Source organism: Tenrec ecaudatus, chromosome 2 (genome assembly GCF_050624435.1).
Source record: "Tenrec ecaudatus isolate mTenEca1 chromosome 2, mTenEca1.hap1, whole genome shotgun sequence".
NCBI classification, from domain to species: Eukaryota; Metazoa; Chordata; class Mammalia; order Afrosoricida; family Tenrecidae; genus Tenrec; species Tenrec ecaudatus.
The window spans coordinates 155433528-155457573 of NC_134531.1; the positions used below are offsets into that span (position 1 = coordinate 155433528).

At 40.9% G+C, this 24046-nt stretch overlaps 1 protein-coding gene across 1 annotated transcript in view; it reads left to right on the forward strand.

Moving 5' to 3' along the window:
- STK32A (serine/threonine kinase 32A) overlaps window positions 1-24046 on the forward strand; it is a 195118-nt gene that overhangs the window by 119234 nt on the left and 51838 nt on the right. Inside the window, exon 6 of the mRNA XM_075543150.1 lies at window positions 15423-15460. Within this exon, the coding sequence (XP_075399265.1) occupies window positions 15423-15460 (38 nt within the window). The remainder of the gene's footprint in view (window positions 1-15422; window positions 15461-24046) is intronic.

Sequence of the window (24046 nt, forward strand, 5' to 3'; positions counted from 1 at the left end):
TCTTCTCTACTCATAAGACTTACTAGCTTCTTCCTTCCTTCCTTTATTTATTTTAGATTTCGTTTCCCCAGTTTCTTCCCAGATGGTATTTTACTGCTAAAAAGTTACAAAAAGCAAAGATGACAAAGCACAAAAATATTTAGATGGTATATTATCAAACACATCAAAATATTAAGAGCGTTTCATAAAAGTCTGCTTCTAAGACATTTTAAAATTTTGTCTTTATTTTTCCCATCAAGGAGGCCTTACTAACCATGAATCATGCATAAAACTACACAAGTTCTAGGCACAATGAAAAACAGGTATAGTCATCCTTCCAACTCTTACACACCTGGGAAAGCAAGAACTAACCACATGGTGAAATCGGATTTGACACTGAGAGAACCCAATACAAGACGCTTTGGAATAAAGTACTTAATTGAATAGAACCATTCATTCACAGAATTATGATAGAACACTGATGCTGAAAACAATTGCTTCTAGATTTTTACATGAATATTTCATAACATCTGCAAAAATATTGCCCTTGACCAGATCTGAAATTTTATGTCCCATAACATCTGCAAAAAATATTGCCCTTGACCGTATCTTATCCATCAGAAGACTAATGCCTAAAGTTTGTTGCTATGCCTTGAGGATACTGTGGCCGAATCTGAGGACCATGACAGGGTGTCTCCTTGGAGAGTCATGCTGCTGCATCGTAAAAGCTCCAGGCAATGCTGCAGTCAAGAGCTCTTGTGAAAACTGTGCAACCACGCTGGCTTAGAGGATGCAGAGCAGGCTCTCATGATGGGATACTTGGAAAGCAGTGAGAGCGTGAACCTGGCCGGCATCTGGGCAAGGGCGTCTATATCGACGCCTCCACGAAGAAAAGCCAAGGCCTTGGTGCCTTACCCACTGCAGAGAGTCGTCAGAGACACAACACAAACAGCATTCCAGAAGCATCCAGGAGCTACGGAGATCTCGCTCTGAGATATATCACTTTGTTCCCATTATAGACCTGTCGATTATTTGGCTAAACATTGAATCCTGCTGTTGAGTTCAATTTTAGGCTTCAAGGGTTACCCAAGGCCCCATATTCTTGAGGGTACCACCTGTCTCTATTCAATCAGTGTGCCTAGTCACTCTCTCTTTTTTAAAATTAAAAGATCATTTATTGAGGACTCTTACAACTTTTATAACAATCCATACATCAATTATATCAAGCATATTTGTACATATGTTGCCATCATTATTTTCTAAATATTTACGTTCTATTTGAGCCCTTGGTATCAGCTCCTCTTTTTCCCCTACCTTCCCCCTGCCCTCGTGACTTCATGATAAATTGTAACTTATTATTTTCATATCTTACACTGACTGCTGTCTCCCTTCCCCCACGGTTTCTGTTGATCATCCCCCTGAGAGGTGGGGGTGGAGGATGTGTGTCCATCATTGCAATCATTTCCCCCTTTCTCGCCTCTTTTCTCCACCTTCCCCCTACCCTCCTGGTATCGATACTCCCATGCCTATCTTATATAGGTAGACAAAACCAACAATAATGGAGACAAAACAAAAAGAAAACAAAAGATTGAATAAAAAGAGAAAAAGATAATTATAGCTAGGAATAAAACAAAAATGCATACATAATTCCAGGTCTGTCCCCTGACGTTTATGACTCTCTCCCCAGTGGTCCTGGGGTAACTCCGGGAACTGCCCCTCCTAGCCTGAAGCCTGCTTTGGGGGCTCCTCAGGGGTTTTGTGGCCTATCTTTGGTCCTGTTACTGAGCTGTTATGTTCCCTTCTTGGTTCGTCCCACTGTGGGGAGTTCAGACCAGACTCAGTCCCCACTGTGTGTCCCCAGTGTTGCCCTCTGTCACACTATTTTCCAGTGAGGCGAGCTGTTGTCGGCCCTACAGTCCTTTCTGTGCCTCAGCAGTTCTGTGCAGGGACCATGTCCTCTGGGCTAGGTGTGTCGATATGGAGTCTAGACACCCCCTCTCTCTTTTTCCTTCTTGGTTTGCTTCTGTGTGGGCGTGGCATGCGGGCCCCTCTCCCCAACCTGTAGGTTTAGTGTTGTTCTCTGTAGCGCAAACATCTGGGGAAGGCATCAGTTTGTCTCTGATTGGGGGCGGCCCCATAGCCCACTGTCTTCATGAGTTGCTCCGTGTGATTACATTGCCCTCAAGGTTTTGTGCGTCCTGGTGGGGTCTGCATGCACACTCCCAATTCTGTGGAGATATAACCAATACTGCCCCCCGGGGTGGCTTAATGCCCTGCTCCCCCACTACCATCATCTCCCTCCTCCCCCTCATTCCCTGTTCTCCCTCCCTTTGAGTCTACCTCCCTTCCTATTCTTAATCAGCCTCAGGCAAGAGCCCCCCTTAGAGTGTTGGAAGAGCGTCCTTGGTGACAGGAATTTGCTTTATGACAACTGGTATTTGTGTTTAACGGAAAGAATCATTTTAGAATAAATTCTATTTTTCATATTTACGATTATGAGTTACTTTAAAAAATAAGAAATTGTGTTAAAATTCAGAACTATAAATCCTCAACTTGTTCTGGCATGAATTTTAATATGACACACTGATATTTTTCATTTTATTTCTCCCACTTCAAATATAAACCAACTTGACATATTCCAAATTACCTCTGTAGCGACTTAGAAGTTTTCTCATTACATTTTGGAGAAACTATGGAGTTGAATGAGTCCTCGTGGCGTAATGATTACTCGTTGGACTTCAATCTGCAAGGTCTGCAGTTTGAAAGCACCAGCCAGCTCCTCGGGAGAAAGACAGGGCTTTCTACTTCCATAAACAGTAACAGTCTCGCAAAGTCACAGAGGCAGTTCTACCCTGTCATATAACTATGAGTCAGTATTGACTCAATGGCATTGAGGGTTGTTGGGATTTTTTTGTTTGTTTTTGATATGGAGTTGTAATATAAGTATATATAATTATTTATATATAATTTATTTCCTTTTCATGTGTTTTTCATCTATTCTTTGAAGTTAGTAGTAAATATGCTTCTTTACTCTCACATATCCTTGTGGAATATTTATTTATGTGCATTTTATCCTCTCTCTTCCCTGAGAGAACTATATCTCACTTATCTTTATATTTCCTGTGACTTAACAAAGTATACAAATATTTAATGATTCAAAAGAGGTCAAGTTTATTGGTCTGAAGAAGAATGGAGGGCCTTAAAAACAATGGCCCTTAATCACGTGTCAGACCTAGAACTGAACTCACTCCCATGATCAACTTCATTCAAATCATAGCTAGACTATTGGATGAACAATAACACGGGGAGAACAATCAGCCACATGACAGCATAAGGTCAGCATTTTCCTAGGGACAAAGCTCAGAGGGCAGGAATGGAGAGGACAAAGGGACCAATAGAAGCCGAAATCTCGGGGTGGTGTGGTAAGGGTGCTCTTACATTGTGGGGACTACAGTTACAGAACAAAATGCGTTTGAATTATTGAACAGAAAGCCTATTTGCTCTATGACCTTTTAACTCTAATCACATTATAAAGTTGTAAGATAAATAAATGGTAGTATTTATGAATAAATAAATATGAAATTTAAGTACGAAGCATCAAATTCTAACAATTGTTACCGCTCTTCTTTCCTTATAATTCTTGAAGTTCAGGTTATTGTACTTGGTTGGTGTCATAGAGTCTGTTCCTACTCATAGTGACCCCACAAACAGCAGATGAACCAATGCCCAGTCCTGTGAAATTCTCACAGTGTCGCCTCTACTGCAGCCCAGTGTCGAAGCCAGGGTGTCAGTCTATCTCACTGAAGGTCTGCTTGTTAGCAGACCCTCCCCTTGGCCGAGCATGCTGTACTTCCCTGGAGCTGCCTCCTTATGACCATGTCGGGGGGTGGAGGGGGTGCTGTTCCCCAAACACTCGTACCAAGGAGGGTCTCACCTTGGAATGACTAAGAATGATCAGGGAGGCAATCTTTTCCTCCCCAGCAAAGCTTACTCCAATGAAGGAGCATGTTGGTGGTAGAGGACCGGCGGAGGCCTCTGTAATCAGCCCTCACCTCTCAAAGCAAAGAAATTGTCAGCATTTGAAAGGGGTTCAATTAAGGAAACTGTTTCACACTTATTCATAAGAATGGGTGAGAACTTTTATGAAATAGCTCAATCAGGGGCAGTCATGGTGACAAGATGTGTGAGCAGCATTTAAGGGAGATTCTGTCTCAAAAGCTTCTTGCAGGAGTGAGCTGAATTTATTCTGCGATGATCTTGCATCTGCACATGCTGGCGGAGGTCAGATTGCTTATCAGGATGATTTAGTCTGTACTGGTCGTTCTGAAAGACAGCTTTCCAGGAAAAGTTTATCTCCTTTATTTAGCACTCCAGTAGGTGGATATGGTGATGCAAGAGTATGGGTTTGTCTGGTCTGTTAGGCAAACACTCTTAGCACCAGCACCTATTTTTTTTCCATTCCAGGAAGGCCCTCCTCCCTTTTTGCCTCCTGCCACTCCAACTTTGTATGAGAATGCTTCTCTGAGGAGGTTTCTTAGGGACCTCCAATTTCCCTGTCTCCATGTCCAAAGCACAAGAGTCTTTCTATCCTCATCTGTTAGTAGTATTTTGGCTGTTCTGGTATCACCTAATCTGGTGTCAATTTAAGGATTAAGCGTGTAAGCGTGGAGTCTAGGCTGTCAATCTGGAGATAGCCAATGAGATTTCTGTGTGGGTATGGCCTTTTCCTGAGAATTCTGGGAAATCTGGTACTTCCTCCTCAGAGGTGGAAGACACCTCTCTCTATCTGCTACTCCCTGGGAGACATTGCAGAAGACAAACCATCTGGAGGCAACCAGACCTCTGAAACCGCAGAAGCCACAGAGAGACCCCTGCCAGCACTGAGATGCTTACAATGCCACTGGACCTAAAGACTTTCTATCCACTGGCTTGTGGTCATCCTGAATTTGGCTTCATTTCATGTGTTTTATGAGTCTGAAGAGGACTTTATAGATTTGTTATTGGACATATGGGCTAATATTGGATTTATGGAGCTGTTCTGGACTAGGCTGGGATGCTTCCTCAATGTTCAGTTGCTCTTGTAAATAAATCTCTTTCTTATACACATAGGTGTGTCCATGGATTTGTTTCTCTAGTCTACCCAGACTGACACAGCTGTACTTCTTCCAAGACATATTTATGAATGTTTCTGGTAGTCTGTGGTATATTGAATTTACTTTATTAATACCATTATTTAAATGAAACAATTATTTTTCTATCTTCCTTATTCATCATCCATCTTTCATATACATTATGTGGTAGTGGGAAATAGCATGGCGTGTCTTGTCCCGCAAAGTGACGTCTTTGCTCTCTAACACTTTACAGCGGTATCTGCAGCAGATCTGCTACATCTTTGAGTACTGATTGTGGATTTGAGTAACAACATCAAGTATCTTAACTACTTAATTTATCATGGTCCAATTTATTACTGGTCTAATAGTGAAAATATTTGTTTTACTTACATTGGGTTGTAATACATATGGAAGACTGCAGTCTTGATTTTTATCATTAAATTCTACCAACAGGGAAGGTTGTGTTATCAGCATATTGCAAGTTGCTAATGAGCTTTCCTTTCATCCTGATGCCACATTATTATTTATATACAGTCCTTCAGTTTCTTTAATTATTTTCCTGGCATACAAATTGAATAAATATGGTTAAAGGACATCCTGACACACATTTTTGCTCATTTTAAACCATTCAATAGCCCCTTGTTCTGTTCTAACAACTGCCTCTTGGTCTATTGACAGATTTTGTGTGAGTTCAATGAAGTGTTGTGGAATTCTCATTTTTTGTAATATCCTTAGTTTGCTATGGTCAGCATACTTCATGTCTTTGCATAATTAAGAAAATACAAGTAAATATTTCTCTAGTAGTCCTTGCTTTGAACCACGATCAATCTGACAGCCTTCACTCTATATCCTCTTCTGAATCTGGCTGGAATTCCAGTTCTTCTATGTTGGTGGACCGCTGCAACGATTTTAGAATTCTTTTAAGTATAATTTAACTCCTGTGTGATATGGATGATACTGTTTGATAATTTTTGCACTCTACTGGATCAGCTTTCTTATGAATGGGAACAGCATGATTGGTTGGTTGACCAGGTAGCCGTCTTCCTCATTTCTTGGCACAGCTTAGTGAGTGCTTCTAGTATTTCATCAGTTTGTTGAAACATTTTAGATTCTTCTTCTTAGATCCTTGTTTTTCACTAACATCTTCAGTGTAGCTTGGACTTCTTCCTTTGATACCATTGGTTCTTGATCATATGTTACCTTTTGAAATGGTTGAAGGTCAATCAATTATTTGTGGTTCAGTGACCCTGCATGGTCCTTCCATCTCCATTTACCATCGTTCAATATTTTACCCATGGAATACTTCAATATTGCTAGTCAAGGCTTGAATTTTTCTTCAGTTCTTTTCAGCTTGAGAGACACTCTGTATATTATTTTCTCTCGGTGTTCTACCTCCATGTCTTTACACATGTTATTTTAATACTTTAGCTTAGCTTCTTGAGCCGCCCTCTGAAGTTTTCTGTTCAGCTATTTTATATCATCATTCCTCCTTCTCATGCTCACTTCAGTCATTTCTTCCTCTGCTGTCTTTTAAATGACCTTTGGGTTTCTTCGGGTGTGATATTTGTGATGGAATACCGCAGATCACTGATCTTTGTGGTGATTAGTGTTCAATGTGTCAAGTCTGTTCCTCAGATGGCTGCTAAATCCAAGTGGAATATACTCAGACTGTATTTTGTCTCCTATGTACATCTTTTCATTTTCTTCAGTTTCAACTTAAACTGAAATTAATGGCCTGTTACATAGTCAGTCCCTGGGCTGTTTTGGCTGATAATATAGAACTACTACCACCAATGCTTTCCCAAATATAATCAACTTGATTCTTGGGTATTCCATCTAGTGAGGGCTATGTGTATGTTATTGTTGCTGGCAGGTGCTATTGAATTGATTTTAACTCATAGTAATACTATGTACAACAGGACAAAATACCACCTCATTTTCCACCATCGTCAAAATTCCTCTATGTTCAAGTCCATTTTTGCAGCCACTGTGTCAATCCTCTTGTGGAGGGCCTTCCTCTTTGTCACTGCCTCTCAACTTTTCCAAGCAAGATTTCCTTCTGCAGGACTGGTGTCTTCATGAAAACAAAGTCTCATCATCCTGGCCAATAAGGAGCATCCTGGTGCATTTCTTTCAGGACAGAGCAGTGTCTTCTGTGGAAGTCCATGGTACTTTCAAGGTTCTTTGCTGGTACTGGGATTCAAGTGGATCCACTTTATTTCTATTCTTCTTCAGTATTCCTGATTCAATGTCCAAATTTCACATGCAGTATGAGCAACTGAAAATACCCTGGTTTGATTCAAGTGCACGTTAATACTCAGAGTAACATTCTTGTTTCCAACACTTGGAAGCTATCTCGTACAGCAGATTTACCCGGTGAAGTGCATTGTTTGATCTCTTGACTGCTGCTTCCATGAGTATTGATTGTGGATCCAAGCACAATGAAATAAGTAATAACTTCCATCTTTCTCCATTTATCATGATTTTATCTGTGAGTCTAGCTCTGAGGATTTTTGTTTTTGTTACATGAAGGGTTGTGTCCTCTCACCATACTTGTTCAATATGCTGAACAAATAATCAGAGAAACTGGGTTTTATGAAGAATGTGGCATCAGGATTGGAAGAAGATTTAAACAACCTGAAATATGGAGATGACCCAAGTTATCTATTTTGTATTTTTCATTATATTTGATAGTGCATTTGTGCCATTTATTAAGGTTTTTAAATTTGTCCCTATTCTTTTTATATAAATCATTTTATTAGTGGATTTTACAGCTCTTATAACAATCCATACATCAATTGTCCCTTTTCATTCATTGATTATCTTTATACTTGTAGTGTTTATATGGAGTTATTTGAATCAATATTCAATATATTGCATTATTTCCACAATGCCAAACTTGTGAAAGTTGGACATTGACTAAGGAAGAGTGAAGAAGAATCAATGCACTTGAACTGTGGTGCTGGAGAAGAAGAGTAAAAGCACCATGGACTGTTAAAAGGACAACCTGATCTGTGTTGGAAGAAGTAAGACCAGGTGTTCTTTAGGAAAATATGGAAAGACCTTGTCTCACATACATTGGCTATATTGTCGGGAGAGTCCAGGCCCTGGCAAAGGACACCATGCTTGGCAAAGTGGATGGGGCAGCGAAAAGAGAAGGGCCCACAGGAAGATGCATTGACACAGTGGCTGCATCAATGGGCTCAGGCACAGAAACACTTAAGGTTGGCACGGGACCGTGCAGTCTTTCATTGTGTTGTGCAGAGGGTCGCTATCGGCAAGCAGACTCGATGACACCTAACAGCAACAGCAACAACCACCGAGTTTACACTTGTCTTTGATCCATCATTTTTGTATCTGTAGTAAGGTCTGGGTTCTGTTTCATTCTTATGCAAATGAACACCCAAATTTGCAAGCATCATTAGCTGTCTCTAGGTAGAACGGTTTATTTCTTTGTTCTGTATTTTGCTGCATTGGTTTTTGTGTCCAGTGTACCAGTTCCAGTCTGTTGTGACCACTGTTGATTACCTTCTTCTTGGATTTATCATGCCCCACATAATAAAACATAGAACAATTGGGTTCAAAATGGTCAATCCCAGTCCACTCCAGCCCACTAATGCCTTGGATATCAATTGTTATGCCCTCCATGTCATTGTGATCATTCCAATTTTCTTAGATCCCTCCTTTATACATCTTCCATGTTCCAATAATTAATGAATGTTTGCAGCAGTTTTTTATCTCACACGTGGAGTCCCATCCACAAGTAAATGAAGGTCTGGAAGCTTTTCTCCATTCAGGTCATTAAGGCCAACTCTCCCTCGAGGAAGCGGCTTTCCCCAGTCATATTCTGAGTGCCTTTCAACCTAAGGGGCTTGTCTTCTGGCACTATGTCAGCCAACGGTCTATTGCTGTTCATAGGGTTTCTTGGTGGCTAATCCCTCACAAATGGACCACCTTTTCCTTCTTCCTAATTTGTTTTAAGTCTGAAAGCTCCTCCGGCTGGATCTTTCAATATGGCCTCTCAAGACTTGGATTTTTCTTCATCTTTCCATCTGAGAATTGCCATGCAGAATTTAACCTTTCTCTTTTCTCATTCCAGGTCCTTCCTAACTTATTTTGATACTTTCAATTTTTTTTCTCAAGCAATCATTTGAAATCATATGTTCAGTTCTTTTATTTCATTGTTTCTTCAATTATCTTTACCTTGCTGATATTGAGCAGCAAGTCTCAGAGTCTCTTCTGACATTTAAATTCAAGTTTTGAGGTAGTCCTTGGGGAAAGTAGTGGCTAGGTGGGTGGGCGAGTTTAAACAATAGGAAAATTGATGTCCTGGGGTTTAATAGAGTGCTCATAAGTGTCAAATTCATAGGAATGCATTTATACCAATAATCCCACCCTTATGAGTTCAAGTCAAGTAATCATTTTCATGGCCTTTACACATCCAAGTATCTTGCTTCCTGGGTTCGATTCCTCGGGGCTTTCGCTTGCCTGACAAATGCTAATGAAGGCAGATCTGAAGAAGGAGAATGATCTAGGGCCCTAAATGTAGAGAGTGTGTGGTGAGAGCCTGTAGTGCTCTAGTTCTAGAATTTCTCCTGGTACATTGAGTTACTCATTTCCTGAGCACCAGGGCCAATATGCCTATGTGTTCAAATATAACATTAATCAAGAGACTATCTCTGCTGTTAAAGTGTTTTTCATCTTCAATAGCTGTGTCAGGAAGGTGAGCATCATAGAATGCCAATTTAATAGAAGTATTCTTGCATTGAGGGAGTACTTTTGTGGAGGCCCAATGTCCTTCTGCTACCTTAATACTAAACTTCTAAATATATGCACATAGATTTATTTGCCCATCCTCATATATAAATATATTTGCATATGCACATGCCTTTATTTAGACCTCCATAAATGCCCTTTGCCTCCTAGCTCTTTCCTCTATTTCCTTTGACTTTCCTCTTGTCCCACTATCATGCTCAGTCTTCATTTGGGTTTCAGTAATTCCTCTTGATTACATTACCCATGATCACACCCTACCAGGCCTCCTACACCCTCCTCACCATTGATTTGGATCAGTTGTTGTTCCCTTGTCCCTGGGTTTGTTGACACTACCACCTTCCCCTCTCCCCCTCTCTCATGTCCCCCCGGAACTGTCGGTCCCATTGTTTTCTCCTCCAGATTGTTCATCCAGCCTATTTTATTTAGACAGATCTTCTGAGATAATAACATGAACAAAAACAAGTCAGAGCAAAATCAAGCAAAAATATACAACAAAACATGAACAACAACAAACCAGTGACAAAAAAACAAAACAAATTACAAGAAAGAAATGCTAATAGTTGGTTCAAGGACTGTTTGTTGGCCTTTATGAGTGTTTTCCAGTGCAGTCTGTTGGGGAGCCACCCCTGGCCCCAAATCCACCTTCAGCATTCCCTGGGGACCTTGTCGCTCTGTTCCCTTGCTGTTCTGTTACACACCCTTAGTGTTTTGCCTCGGTGTGGCGGGATCAGATCTGGCACAATTCCCACACTGTGTCTCGGGTGTTGTCCCCTGTAGGGCTATGGGTCAGTGAGGGACGGGTGAATAAGCAAATGTGGTGCAGAATGCTGATGGTGCCTGGCTATCAAAAGATATAGCATCTGGGGTCTTAAAGGCTTGAAGGTAAACAAGCGACCATCTAGTTCAGAAACAACAAAGCCCACATGGAGGAAGCACATCAGCCTGTATGATCACAAAATGCAGAAGGAATCAGTTATCAGGCATCAAAGAATGAAAAATCATATCATGTGTGCTCATCTCCCTAATACGATCGCTGAAGACAAATGGGTGCATAAGCAAATGTGGCGAAGAAAGCTGATGATGCCCAGCTATCAAAAGATAAAGTGTCTGGGTCTTAAAGGCTTGAAGGTAAACAAGCGGCTATCTAGCTCAGAGGCAACAAAGCCCACGTGGAAGAAGCATACCAGCCTGTGCGATCACAAGGTGTCTAAGGGATCAGGTATTGTCAGTCATCATCAGAAGAAAAATTCTCATCATAGTGAATGAGGGGGGTAGTGCGGAGTGGAGACCCAAAGCCCATTTGTAGGCCACTGGACATCCCCTTACAGAAGGGTCTCGGGGAAGAGATGACTCAGTCAGGGTGCGATATAGCAACTATGAAACATACAACTTTCCTCTAGTTCCTAAATACTTCCTCCTCCCCCACTATCATAATCCCAATTCTACCTTACAAATCTGGCTAGACCAGAGGATGTACACTGGTACAGATAGGAACTGGAAACACAGGGAATCCAGGGCAGATGATCCCTTCAAGATCAGTGGTGTGAGTGGCAATACTGGGAGGGTAGAAGGAGGGTGGTTGGAAAGGGGGAACCAATTACAAGGATATGCATGTGACCTCCTCCCTGGAGGATGGACAGCAGAAAAGTGGGTAAGGGAGACGTCGGACAGGGCAAGATATGACAAAATAATAATTTATAAATTATCAAGGGTTCATGAGGGGAGGGGAGAGGGGCAGGAGAGGCAAAATGAGGAGCTGATGCCAGGGGCTTAGGTGGAGAACAAATGCTTTGAGAATGATGAGGGCAATGAATGTATGAATGTGCTGGACACAACTGATGTATGTATGGATTGTGAAAAGAGTTGTATGAGCCCCTAATAAAATGATAAAAAGTGTTTTTGATCTAGTTGCAAAAATAATAAATGGAAGTGTGACAAATATTAAGATTGAGAAAATGTGTACACTCTATGCTTACAGCACATAGGAGGGGCTTTTAATTCAGCAGTGGGAAGTCAGAAAGGCACCCTGCAGACAAAGCTGCGTGAGTTGTGAAGATGAAAGAGGAGTGTTGGTCTGAACACTGTAATGAGAGGGCTTGGACTCAGACACAGGAGCAGAGGTGTGGAGGTGCAGATGTGAGAGGATGGGATGATATTCTACAGGCACAATTGATTTCCATCCGTGGCTTGAGGACACGGGTTACATAATGAAATTTCCTTTATGTCCCAAGAGTGAGCTTGGACTTTGTTCCACTTGGACTAATGAGACCCATGGTTTGGAGTGATATGGTTTGGAATGAGTTCTGAGAGAGTTTACCTAAGCGAAACGGCTACTTTCACATTATTTTACACTATAGTTTTTAATAGTTTGTACCTTATACCAGAAAAAAAGAATTGCCACAGACATGGATGATAACACTATGAATACAGAACTGATTTCCGAGTCTAACCAACTCAATGAGATGATCTTCAAAGCGAGTGAGATTTTCCCTGCATTTGCCTGCTGTGGGTGCACATGCTCGGCTCTCTTTGTAGAAAAGGACCTGTTACTCATTAATATTCTCAATAAAAGAGGACCCTGGAAAAACCTAGTCTGTCAAAGACCAGATCATTTTATTCCAGTGACATAAAAAGCACTTTTCTGGGATGAAAATGTGTTCCCTAAACTTATTTCACAGTCTCATCCCTAATAACTCCTGTGACTTTCGGCTGCAGGGCCTTACTGGGACCTTAGGGAAGGGCAGTACAACTCCGAGAGAGAAGTGGCCCTGTTATAAAAATACAACGTGGTGTTCAGTTTGAGGATATTTTTTACTTCCAATATAGCATCTATGCTGTTAGCGTAAACCTCTCTCTAACATCCATTGTGCCTGTAGGAGCAATTGTGTGGTTATAATATATAGAGATCATTGTAAAGTCATGGAAGATAGGAGCTATAAGAGATGAAGTGAAATTGAAGAGTCAGACACATCTTATGGTAGCACGCTCACCTCGGGATGGCCGTGATCTCAGCAGCCAGATCCGCACAGAGAGCGGGAGGATGGGGAGAGAGGAGAAAGCATATGCCTTTATTTCTGACCACGGCCTCCCTATACTTAGGGGTGTGATTACAGGTAACCACTCACGTCACAGGAAGGGATTGTACAATAGGCATACACGTCACAGGAAGAGGATGAGCGAGGGGTGTACACGCAATAGGAAGGGGAGGGATTAGGGGTACACATTTGACAAGATGGGCGGACCCTAGACTCAAGATAGCAGCCTAACCTTGGTCACCCTTGAGTGGGTTCAACCTTCTTTCTGGGCTCTTCTCCAGGGAAGATAATCATATCCATATCTGAAGGGAGTGGGCCCTACTTAGGGTGGAATAGATTATAAAGTCTGATGGCTTTAGATGGCTGATAACCTGCAGGGAGGTAACCTTGAAGCAGCTTGCATTGACCTCCAAGTATACAGTATTTTACCATGTGTAGCAAGCAGCGTCTTAGGTTTGTTATATATTCGGGGGAGAGAACCTGGGGAAAAACTCTTTTGAAACCCACAATGTTCTTCTTCTTCTTGTTTTAAAAATCATTTTATTGGGAGCTCCTACACCTCATATCACAATCCATCCATCCATTGTGTCAAGCATTTTTGTATATAGGTTGCCATCACCCTTTTCAAAATATTTTCTGTCTACTTGAACCATTGATATAAGCTCCTTACTTTTGTTCCCCCCCCCACCCTCCTGCCCTCATAAACCATTGATAAATTATAAATTATTGTTTTCATATCTTACATCATCTACTGTCTCCCTTCACCCACTTCTCTGTTGTTTGTCCCCCTGGTTGGGTGTGTATGCTATATGTCGATCATTGTGATTGGTTCTCACTTTCAACCTCCACCTTCCCCTACCCTACTAGTATCACTAATCACATTATTGGTCCTGAGAGGTTTATCTGTCCTGGATTCCTTGGGTTTGAGCTCTTATTTGTACCAGTGTAAATGTTCTGGTCCAGCCGGATTTGTAAGGTAGAACTGGAGGTGAGGGAGGAAGCATTAAAGAACTAGAGGACAATTGTATGTTTCATCAGGGTGCACTATTCTTCTTATAAATCAAAAATTCACTGTCACTGATTAAATTCTAACTCATAGTGGTCCTATAGGTCAGGGTAGGAATACCCCTGTGGGTTTTCAAGTCTGCAGTTCATTTTAGGAGTAGAAAAATGCATCTTTCTCCTGAAGAGCACTGGTGATTTCAAATAGTTGACCTGTAGTTAGCAGCTCAAAGCACAGCCACTATGGCAACTGGGCTCTCTAGGCCTCTGCTGGTAGTATTCTCCATGGACCCACCCCCTTTGCTGGAAGAGAGCCACTTTTGTTTTCTGGGAATTTAAAGATTGGATCGATGCATGAAAGGAACCCTGGTGGTCTAATGGGTTACATATTGGATAACATAAGGTTAACAGGTTGAATACACCAGTCACTCTAAGGAAGAAGGATGATGCTTTCTACTCCCAAAGAGTTACAGTCAAGAGAACCCACAGAGGTACAGGGGAACCCTGTAGGTCACTATGAGAATTGACTTGGTGGCAGTACATTTGTTTTGTTTTGTTTTGTTTTGATTTGATTGTTAAAATCTATGTAAGGAGGAGCCCTGGAGGCATAGTAGTTGAGTGTTGGTCTGCTAACCTCAAGGTCAAGAGTTTGAATCTACCAGCAACTCTGCAGGTACAAGATGAGGCTTTCTGCTCCCTTAAAGAAGAAACCCATGGGGTTGTGCAGCTCTGTCCTAGAGTATCCAGATAAATCAGAATTGATGGCAGTGTGTGACTGAGTCATCTCTGGAATTCCAACATGTTACATGCTTCATTTTTGCCATGCAAGAGAGCTTTTACTTTATGTTATCTGTAAAACTCTAGATTTATACAGATGAAAAGGATGATGATGACATAATGGTTAAGGGATGAATCCCACCAAGAGACACCATGGGAAGATGCCCTGACAATCTGTGTCCAAGAGCTTACACCTTTGGAAGCCCTGTGAAGCAGTTCTACTCTGCACACATGGGATCCTTAGTGTGTTGGAGTCAATTTGTTGGGGACTGAGCCACAGCCACACTGACCACTTCAGGGCTCCGTCTGTTTTCGTGGACTGCGATGTGCATGCTCAGATCGTGTCATATAGAAATTAAGGGTCTGCACTCTTGAGTGAGAAGCACCTAGCTCAGAGGCCGGTCTTTCATTTGGCAGCTCCATAGCCTTAGACTAAATTCATTCACCTTCTCCAGGCGCAGTTTTATGATCTGTAAATTGGACATATTAATCATAACTTTTTCAAGATTCAGTGTAAGAATTTACTAAAATAGTGAGGGTTGCTTTAACCGTCTTTAGCAATTTGTGAGCATTTTATTCATTAGTGTATCTGTTAACTAATTAAAGTGCAACTAGTTAACTGTTAAATAGTTAAAGTGTTCACTAACACATTATCTGCTAGTTATTGCCTATTATTACCTACTAGATGATTTGTTTGTCTAATTATGAACAACATTCTCTTCTTTCCTTTTTTCTCCCCTAGGGATATGAAGCCTGACAATATTTTACTTGATGAACATGGTAAGTTAAAGATTTGTTTGCCATCAACTACTTGCCATGCATGTAGATCAAATGGATTATTCCTGATAAAGACGTCGGAAAGGTGTCTTGCTTGGCTCTGTGATGTGATGGGTGGGGAGGGGCAACAGGAGAGAACTTCGCCACTGAGAGAGAGCAAAGGCCTGAGAACACAGCGTAGTCTTATTAACACTGTATTTACATACTGTGAAGGCCATTCTTTTTTCCATTTTATTTCATGCCACTGGTTTCTTTGAGAAAAGGGCCACTGTTGTCCAGTGTTAGTTTGCTTTTTATGACATCTAATCATCTCTCTTTTTTCATGAAGACAGAGGAGGACTCACAGTCAGTAGCGTCTACTGACAAATCAATGACGTAGTTTCCTCTCACTGCATCTTCCTTCTTAGGGGGACAAGAGATCTTTCGTTTTCAGAAATAAGATCAAATGATCTCTGCCAAACATTTTCAGTTGAATCAAAACAGTCAGTGAAAAGAAAAATATATATATGACATAGATAACATAGGACTATTATCCTCTGATATGAGAAATATAGGGATATAGCAATAATCATGAAGGTGGTCAGTGAATGGCTGAAACTTTAGAAACATTGGTTAGAGTTATTCGGTGGAGCAGGATTTTGCAAACACTGTTTAAATATGACTAGCCTCTTCCTAATTTTCATTGTTTTAATGTACATTTGGATTTATTGGTCCTTTAGGGAAGATGTTTGAGACACAAGCCGACATCTTATAACTGCTACAGTTACAGTACAATTCTTGTGACATATTTAAAAGCTCCTCAATGAGGGTGAAAAGAATCTGCAAAGCACGTATGCATTTGATTCTTACAGAAGGGATTTAGAAGTGGGGCTAAAACTCCAAGTCTCATCCACTGCTCATTATTTATTTACTTTGTTGATTTTTAAATCCAATTTGCCAGGCTCCACCTGTGCTTAGAGAGCTAAGCAACACTTTTGTGTATGACCTCTAATTCCAAAGCTCAGGTCATCATTTATTTATGGCCTGTCTAAAAGATTTTTTCCACTTTCTTCCAACGCCTCATTTCTTCCTTCTCTTTACTGCTCCTGACACGTGGGAGCAGATTCTCCGAGTCGCAGACATGTGAGCAATGTGAGACATAGCATGAAGGTGACTTTCATTTAAATGCCAGCTCTCCCAACCTTAGACAGGAAGCAGGATCACTTCTCACAAAGAAAGGCAGTGAGCTTGACAATTGGGAAGCGGGTCTGTGCTAGCCTATGTTGCCTGCCATTGAGTCGATTCCAACTCATGACAACTCTGTCAGACAGAATGGAACTGTCCCATGGCAGTTCCAAGGTGATGTTCATATGGCAGGAGATTGCCAGGTTTGTTCTGACCACAGAACTATTGGTGGGTTTGAATGTTGCCCTTATGGTTACCACTCACACACATTACCATTTACCAGCCACCAGGGCTCCTGCCCCGAGCTTATAGAGAGTCCATTTCACAGCTTAGATAGGATGTTCTCGCTTCGTAGTCTTGCCTTACGGCCATATATGGCTAGCCAAGATTAGAGTTCAGCCTCCAATCCCCCCTCAACCAGGTGCCTTTCTGGGTAATGCCTATTCAACCGATGCTTTTACAGGGCAGGAATATAGTCATATAGATCCCATCAATCAAAACCTGCTCAAAAGTACTCTCTCAAGCCAGTTTTCAGGGAATCAGTTCTAACTCAACAATCTCAGATGTGTCAGAATGGAACTTTGCTCCAGAGGGTTTTAATGGCGGAGTTTTCAGAAGCTAGTTGCCATTTACTTTGGAATTGAAACTCCAAATTTCATTAAGTATCCCAACTTTTGATACCACTTAATGTACCTGCTTCTATTGTATTTTAATATTAGGTCTCCTCAGACATACATTCATCTCATTTTTACCATAAGGTTATCCTATTGTCTTTCATTAAATATCTTTCTCTTCTTCATTTTCTTGGTAACATTGGTGATTATAGATTATTAGAAAGTTCAAGAAATCTAGTATCATCTCAGAAACTCCTCTCATGAAAGATTAAGGATGTAATAGGTTTAGAAAGGAGCCCTGATGGTAAAATGGTTCATTACTGATATGCTAGTTTAAAAGTTGGCCATTGGAAACTCTCTCAGCAGCTCTATGAGAGAAAGACCAGGAGATTTGCTCCTATACTACATGAAGCCACTCAGAACAAGTTGAAAATTAATTCTATTTATTTAACAAAGAGGCATTCATCTATACTGGGTCAGGATAACAGTTAAACTTAGAACTATTTTATGGTCTTTCTTTTTTATTGTTCTCTCGCTCTCTCCTTTTGGTGTCTCTCTATCTAAGATAGGCAGGATAAGCAACCCCAAGGAGACAGCAATGGGACCAATGGTTCTGGGGAACAAACTGGAGGGGAGGAAGCAGGGGAGTATGAGTGGTGAGCCAATAACAATAGCGACAGAGGACTAGTTGGGTTCTAAAATTTATGGTGAGGAGGGTGTAGCAATCCTTGTTGGTTTTGATTAATTGAAATGTATCTGAGAGGAACTACCGATTGGTGAATGATGGCTTAACATTATAATGGGGCAGGAGGAAAGAAAAAGAGGAAAGTAAAAATTATATATAGATATGTGTATATGTAAATAAATAAATATACAAAGATAAGTATATTTGTCTATGTCTATGTACAACAAGGAAATAGATGGTCTTTGGGCTTCTACTTAAATCTTACCTCAGTACATGAATGGTTTGTTCTAATAATGTGACACTGTAGTACTCACCTTCCTAAAATGATCGCTAAATACAAAATGGGTTGACAAGCAAATTTGGTGCAGAAAGCTGATGGTACCCAGCTATTAAAAGATATAGCATCTGGGGTTTTAAAGGTTTGAAGTTAAAAAGTAGCCCTCTATCAGGGAAGCAACAAAACCCACATGGAAGAAGCACACCAGTCTCTGTAATCCTAGGGTGTCAATGGGAATAGGTATCAGAAGTTCAAAAATAAGCAATCAAATTGATGTGAAAGAGTGTGGACAAAGTGGAGACCCAAAACCCACCTGTAAGATAATTGGACAGTTCCTCACAGAAGGGCCACATGGAAGGCATGCTAAATCTAGGGAGAAATATAGCACTGATGAAACTCTAGTTCTTTAATGTTTCCTCCCCTTTCTATTATGGTCTTTGTTTTACATCATTTATCTTGTTAGACATGTGTATGTTCATTTGTCTAATTAAGATTGCTCGATGAATGAAGGCAGATGGATAATCCTTCAGAAACAGTAATGGGAGTAATGATTCCCTGAGGGTATGGGAAGGGGGCAAAAGGGAGAAGAGGGAGCTGATAGCAGTGATGACTGTGTAATCCCATTCAAGGGGAACGAATAACAGAATTGCAGGTAAGTGATACATTGGATAGTATAAGATATGGTAAAAATATAATAATAATATAGAATATAATAATATGGGTTCCTGGGGGATTGGGTGAGAGTGGGAGGATATCAAAGAGTCCAAGAAGAAAGAAAATGTTTTGAAACAGATAGTGGTAGTAATTGTACAATTATGTTTGATGTCATTGAATTATGGACTGTTATAATACTTGTAAGAGCTCCCAGTAAAGTGATTAATAAAAAGGAGAAGAATGAAAATTAATTCAATAGCACCCAATAGCAGCAATTAGTAGTAAGAATGTGGTTTCTGGAACCAGATTGTCTGGATTCAAAACCTAATTCACAAGCTGTGAGAGTTTCTACAAGTTTACCTAATCTTTCTTTTCATCTTAGTTTATTTTGAATTTTAAAATGTCTACTTCCTTCACTGCCATGGAGTCAATGTCAACTGACAGCAACCCTGTAGGACCGAGCAGAACTGTCCCTGAGAGTTTGCAAGACACTAAATCCTTTGGAGCAATTGGTGGGTTTGAATCATCGATTTTGTGGCTCGTAGGCCACCACTTATGGCACTGTGCTACCAAGCTACTTCTTGGAGACACCATAAGAAGTAACTGACATAGGCGCTATAGAAGTGCTTAATGATGCAGGTTCAATATTACTATGATTCCCATAAGGTAACGTTGGCTTTCTCTCTGATGACAGAATGCTAGAACTACCGCACCATGTATAATGTCATTTTATATCAGATATGTACTGAATCTATATCAGATGGGTAATTGTATTTCCCAAAGACTTATTCTAATTCCATAAGGAATATGCCAAAGATTCCCCTGTCTACTTGCTAGACCTCATGTTCAAACAATTCTATTTACCCTTTGATCCTCAGACCCAATGGCCCATTTTAACGTTTTTCATGTGTGCAAGGGAATAAGGCCATTTTATGTTGGTGAGGCCAGAACCCTATTACTAGGGAATGGGACCAGTCATCCCAGTTTATATTCTGCCTTTTAGTGAATTATTTACAATGTCCCATTTCACTCTGAAGCTTTTCTGGTTGGAAAAATGAATTAAGAGACTCTTTCCATATTATGTCCCCACCCTGAACTTGTGAGAACAGTATAAGCAATGAGAATAAAACTATGTTCAGAAAGCATGGTCTGTGTGAAATGGAGTTGAGAATAACTCTCTAAACATTGCTTTAAGGATCCCTTTTCAGAGGAAAAAATTGTTTTTAAGTTTATGCATTCAGTTCATTCGGCGTCTACAAAGCAATGGCTCTCAGGCATGACTTCACTATTAATGTCTGGGTTGACTAGAGAAACAAATCCAGAGACACCCGTATGTGCAGAGAGAGAGCTTTACATCAAAGGGCAATCATATATTGCGAAAACATCCCAGTGCAGTCCAGATCAAGTCCATAAGTCCAATATTAGCCCATGAGTCTGATACTAGTCCATAAATCCCTCTACAGACTCATGCAGCCACATGCATTGATTCAGAATGCATGATGATCAAAGGCCAGTGGGTGCAGTCTTGTGGCTCCATTGGTGGTGGGCACATCTCCAGGGCTCTGGCTGCCATCAGCATGGCTCCATGTCACTCATAGACAGGAATGTGAAGCAGAGAGAGAGTGTAGCCCACCTCCCCAGAGAAAGAGAGGAAATTCCCAGTTTCTTCATGAGAATCCCATGCCCGCAAGGAGACATGAACAGGCTGTAACCTGAGGGACAGGCTAGTCTCCACCCCTTCACTCTTAATATCCTTAAGTTGACATGAGATGATGTAACTATCACAGTTAACCATTTTTAAATGAATACATTCTGTATAGCCACACTCCTTTCACCTATCCCAAGCCCCAAGTCCCTTGTAGAAAGCTGCTTTTAATGAAACCCAACTGTGCCACAAACTATTTCTTGTCTTTGAGAGTGTGTTTTTAATATGGATCCCATATTTGAACCCTTTTTATACATTTATAATATTTCTCCCATTGATTGACCTTGTGCATGGGGACTGTATCCACAGTGAAGAATAACTGCCCATCACTTTGACATGCCTCCTACATTCATCCCTTCAAGTGAGCTGAGCATTATCCCACATTGCCGAAAGGTTCATTCAGGCCATTTCCAACATATCTTAATAATTAGATTGGCTTTTGTAGAGATCCAGTAATGAGTATAAGGTGCTTTATTCATATTGTTCATACTGTTTCATATTGATCAGAAAAGATTGGCATCTAGAGGAAACGAAATCCTTTATGAAGTGAAAACCCTTTCCATGGAATGAATCTACATTCCTTGTACATCAGGATTTCATTTTTAAAAGTAGAGTTTACCTGTCACTCTTCTTACCAAATGTTTTGTTTAACTACTTCAGGGCCCAAGATAGCATTAGGATTGAAATGGTACAAATGTTCATTATCAGTTGTTCTGATCTGCAGCCTCATACCAATTTGAATACTCATACAACATGTATCAATTCTAAAATTTATAGAATGTTTATATTTTCGTAAGTTCTTCATAGGAAGGAAAGTAAAAAGCTACACTCCAAGGAATACCAATGTGCGCCTGGCATATCAGAGAGAAAAAAAAACTATGCCTCATTCATTATGGATGTCTCTTAACATCTTTCCTAGACACAAGAGAGAGAAGCGAGAAATCAGTCCGGGCTGTGCGAGAGGAAGAGTGGCACTCCCCGCCCCCTCCTCTTGGAGCTGCAATAGGTGTCGCAACTGTGAGCATGAGGCTTCAAAACAGTGATGGGAAAATTTCAATTCCCCATGATTTTTTTAAGCTCCCTTACACATTTAAATACAGAACTATATGTGTAGAACAGGGGTGCTCAATACGCCAATCGCAATCTACTAGTTGATCGCAAAAGTAGCGTGGGTAGATCGCATGGCATTAAAAAAAAGATGTAAACCTATCATCAATCCTGTCACTTAATTTATATACAGCGCAGCCAATCAGATACAACCTTAGTTGTCAAACGCATGTGCAAAGAGCTGCATTAAGTGCCGCAAAACTGACATCTTAAGCTATCACCAATTTTTAGACCTTGTTTTGTTTTGTTTTGTTTTCTCTTAAATGTCAGAAAGGGTATTAAAATGAGTGGGGGAGCTGGACCAAGTAAGAAGACCAAAACGTATCACTCTCACGTGGAAAGGGAGAGTTTGACACTACAAGCCGACATTCAGCTGAAGTCCAGGGTGCATGAACAATTCTGAAATTACTCACAGAGGGAAAGTACCCAAATATGGGACAATGTGCTACCTCCTTGACTGCATTATGTGACTCTACATACTTATGTGAGTCAGCCTTTTCCCACATAAAGATCATGAAGTCCTAGTACTGTTCCACCAGGACTGATGGTCATTTGGAAGTGTGCTTGAGGCTGGCTGTCAGCAGCAACTGTCTGGACTATGCATCCCTGACTCATTCCATTCAGTGCACGTCATCAGAGTAAAGTCAGGTCATGACAAAAAAATGTACATAGTTAATTGTGTTGTGTTGTGCAATATGGACTCATGCAGTTATGCAAGGTACATAAACATACATTGTACATATAAAGGATTCTCAGTGTATTTATGAATAAATATAATAAATAAATATATGGTTTGCATTTCTGTAGTTGGTAGTTCACTTTGACTTGATCTTTTTATAAGTAGCTCGCATGCTGAAAAAGTGTGAGCCCCCCCCCAGTGTAGGATATTGTACCCTATCCCTAGATTATCAGGTTTATTCAGTCGCAAGTAGCACCTGGTGTTTTTAAATTGATTTTGACTCATGGCCACCTTGAGTAACAGGTGGAAATTCCTCATAGGATTTTCTAGCCTGTAACATTTACAGGCCCCGAATCCTAGGTATTTTCTCTGGGTGGGGCCAAAGTGCCATCCTTTTAGTTGATAGCTGAACACTTAACCATTGCACCAACAGGACTCCTTCAGGAGTGCCTTGAAACGGTTCCAATTTCCCGAGCAAACGGTGGTGTCCGCACTCTGAGCCCTGGGGTGGCCGGGAAGTGTTGACAGTGAGATGCAGTGCTAATTCATTGGGTATGGCGTCCACAGTAGCTGAGAGCGTTCCTCCGGCTGAGAGCACAGGCGCAGTGAGAAAGACTGTGGATAATGACAGCGACGAGGACTGAATCCAACAACTCAGGAGGGTGACCAGATTTTTAATATGATCTTATTATCAATTCAGACTTTTAGACAGTCTTATTGGCTTCTAACTCACAAATCACGCACATCAATAGTTCAGTCATATGAAGGAGAGTGTACAGTCATCACAATTGATTTTAGCACATTTTCTTCACTTTGTACTCATTGTTATTAGCTCCCCATCTCCCCCCAACTTCCTCTGTTATGCCCCCGAGGAATGAACAGCCCTCTTGGGGAAGAGAGGATAAAAGGAAAGACCACGCCCTCTTTTTAGTGGTATTAAATTAGGAGGACCTGAAACTTATTTTTAAACAACTTTGTACTGAACTGAGACTGTCTTGTCCTAACTACCCCCTCACCTTTTGGGGACATTTGTTAATATGGAAGGCATTGTAACTTGCCATGATTCCCGTCACTTATGAGGTGGGCCATTGGCGTATAGTAGGTAGAGGACAGGCATGATGCTAAACGTTCTACGTTGTATAGAATGTCCCCACGCGAAGAATTATCCCACCCTGCACTAAGACCTTGTTGAACCCTATCCCCAGAGGTTCTGATGCAATGCCTGTGCTGGGGTTAAGGAATCTGAAATTCTTACAAGTTTCTAGGTCAGTCCAGTGACCACACTTTGAGCACCCTTTACCTCTGTCGAACTGGTTTGGAAAATCAGCTCTTGATAAAGTAAAGAGTTGCATGTTTGACCTTTAATCATGATCATTTGAGCTCTGGCCTCCAAAATTTTGAGGAAACAAATTTCTGTTTGGTAAAGCCATCCACTTCCAGTCTCCCTGTTGTAGCAGCACAAGATCACAAAGACATCAGGCTGACTAATTCCTGTCAGCTCTCTCAGGCCTGATCCGGTGCTGTGTGCATGAGAACTGGGGGGAGAAAGAAAGAAGAAACTATGAGAAGTAGTTATGAAATTAGTTTTATACGATGAGAATTAGTTATGAAATTAGTTTTATACGATGAGAAGTAGTTATGAAACCATTTCTTGGTGCCGTCTGAGCAAGGGCACCTCAACTTTTATCTGGTTGATGTCTGTTT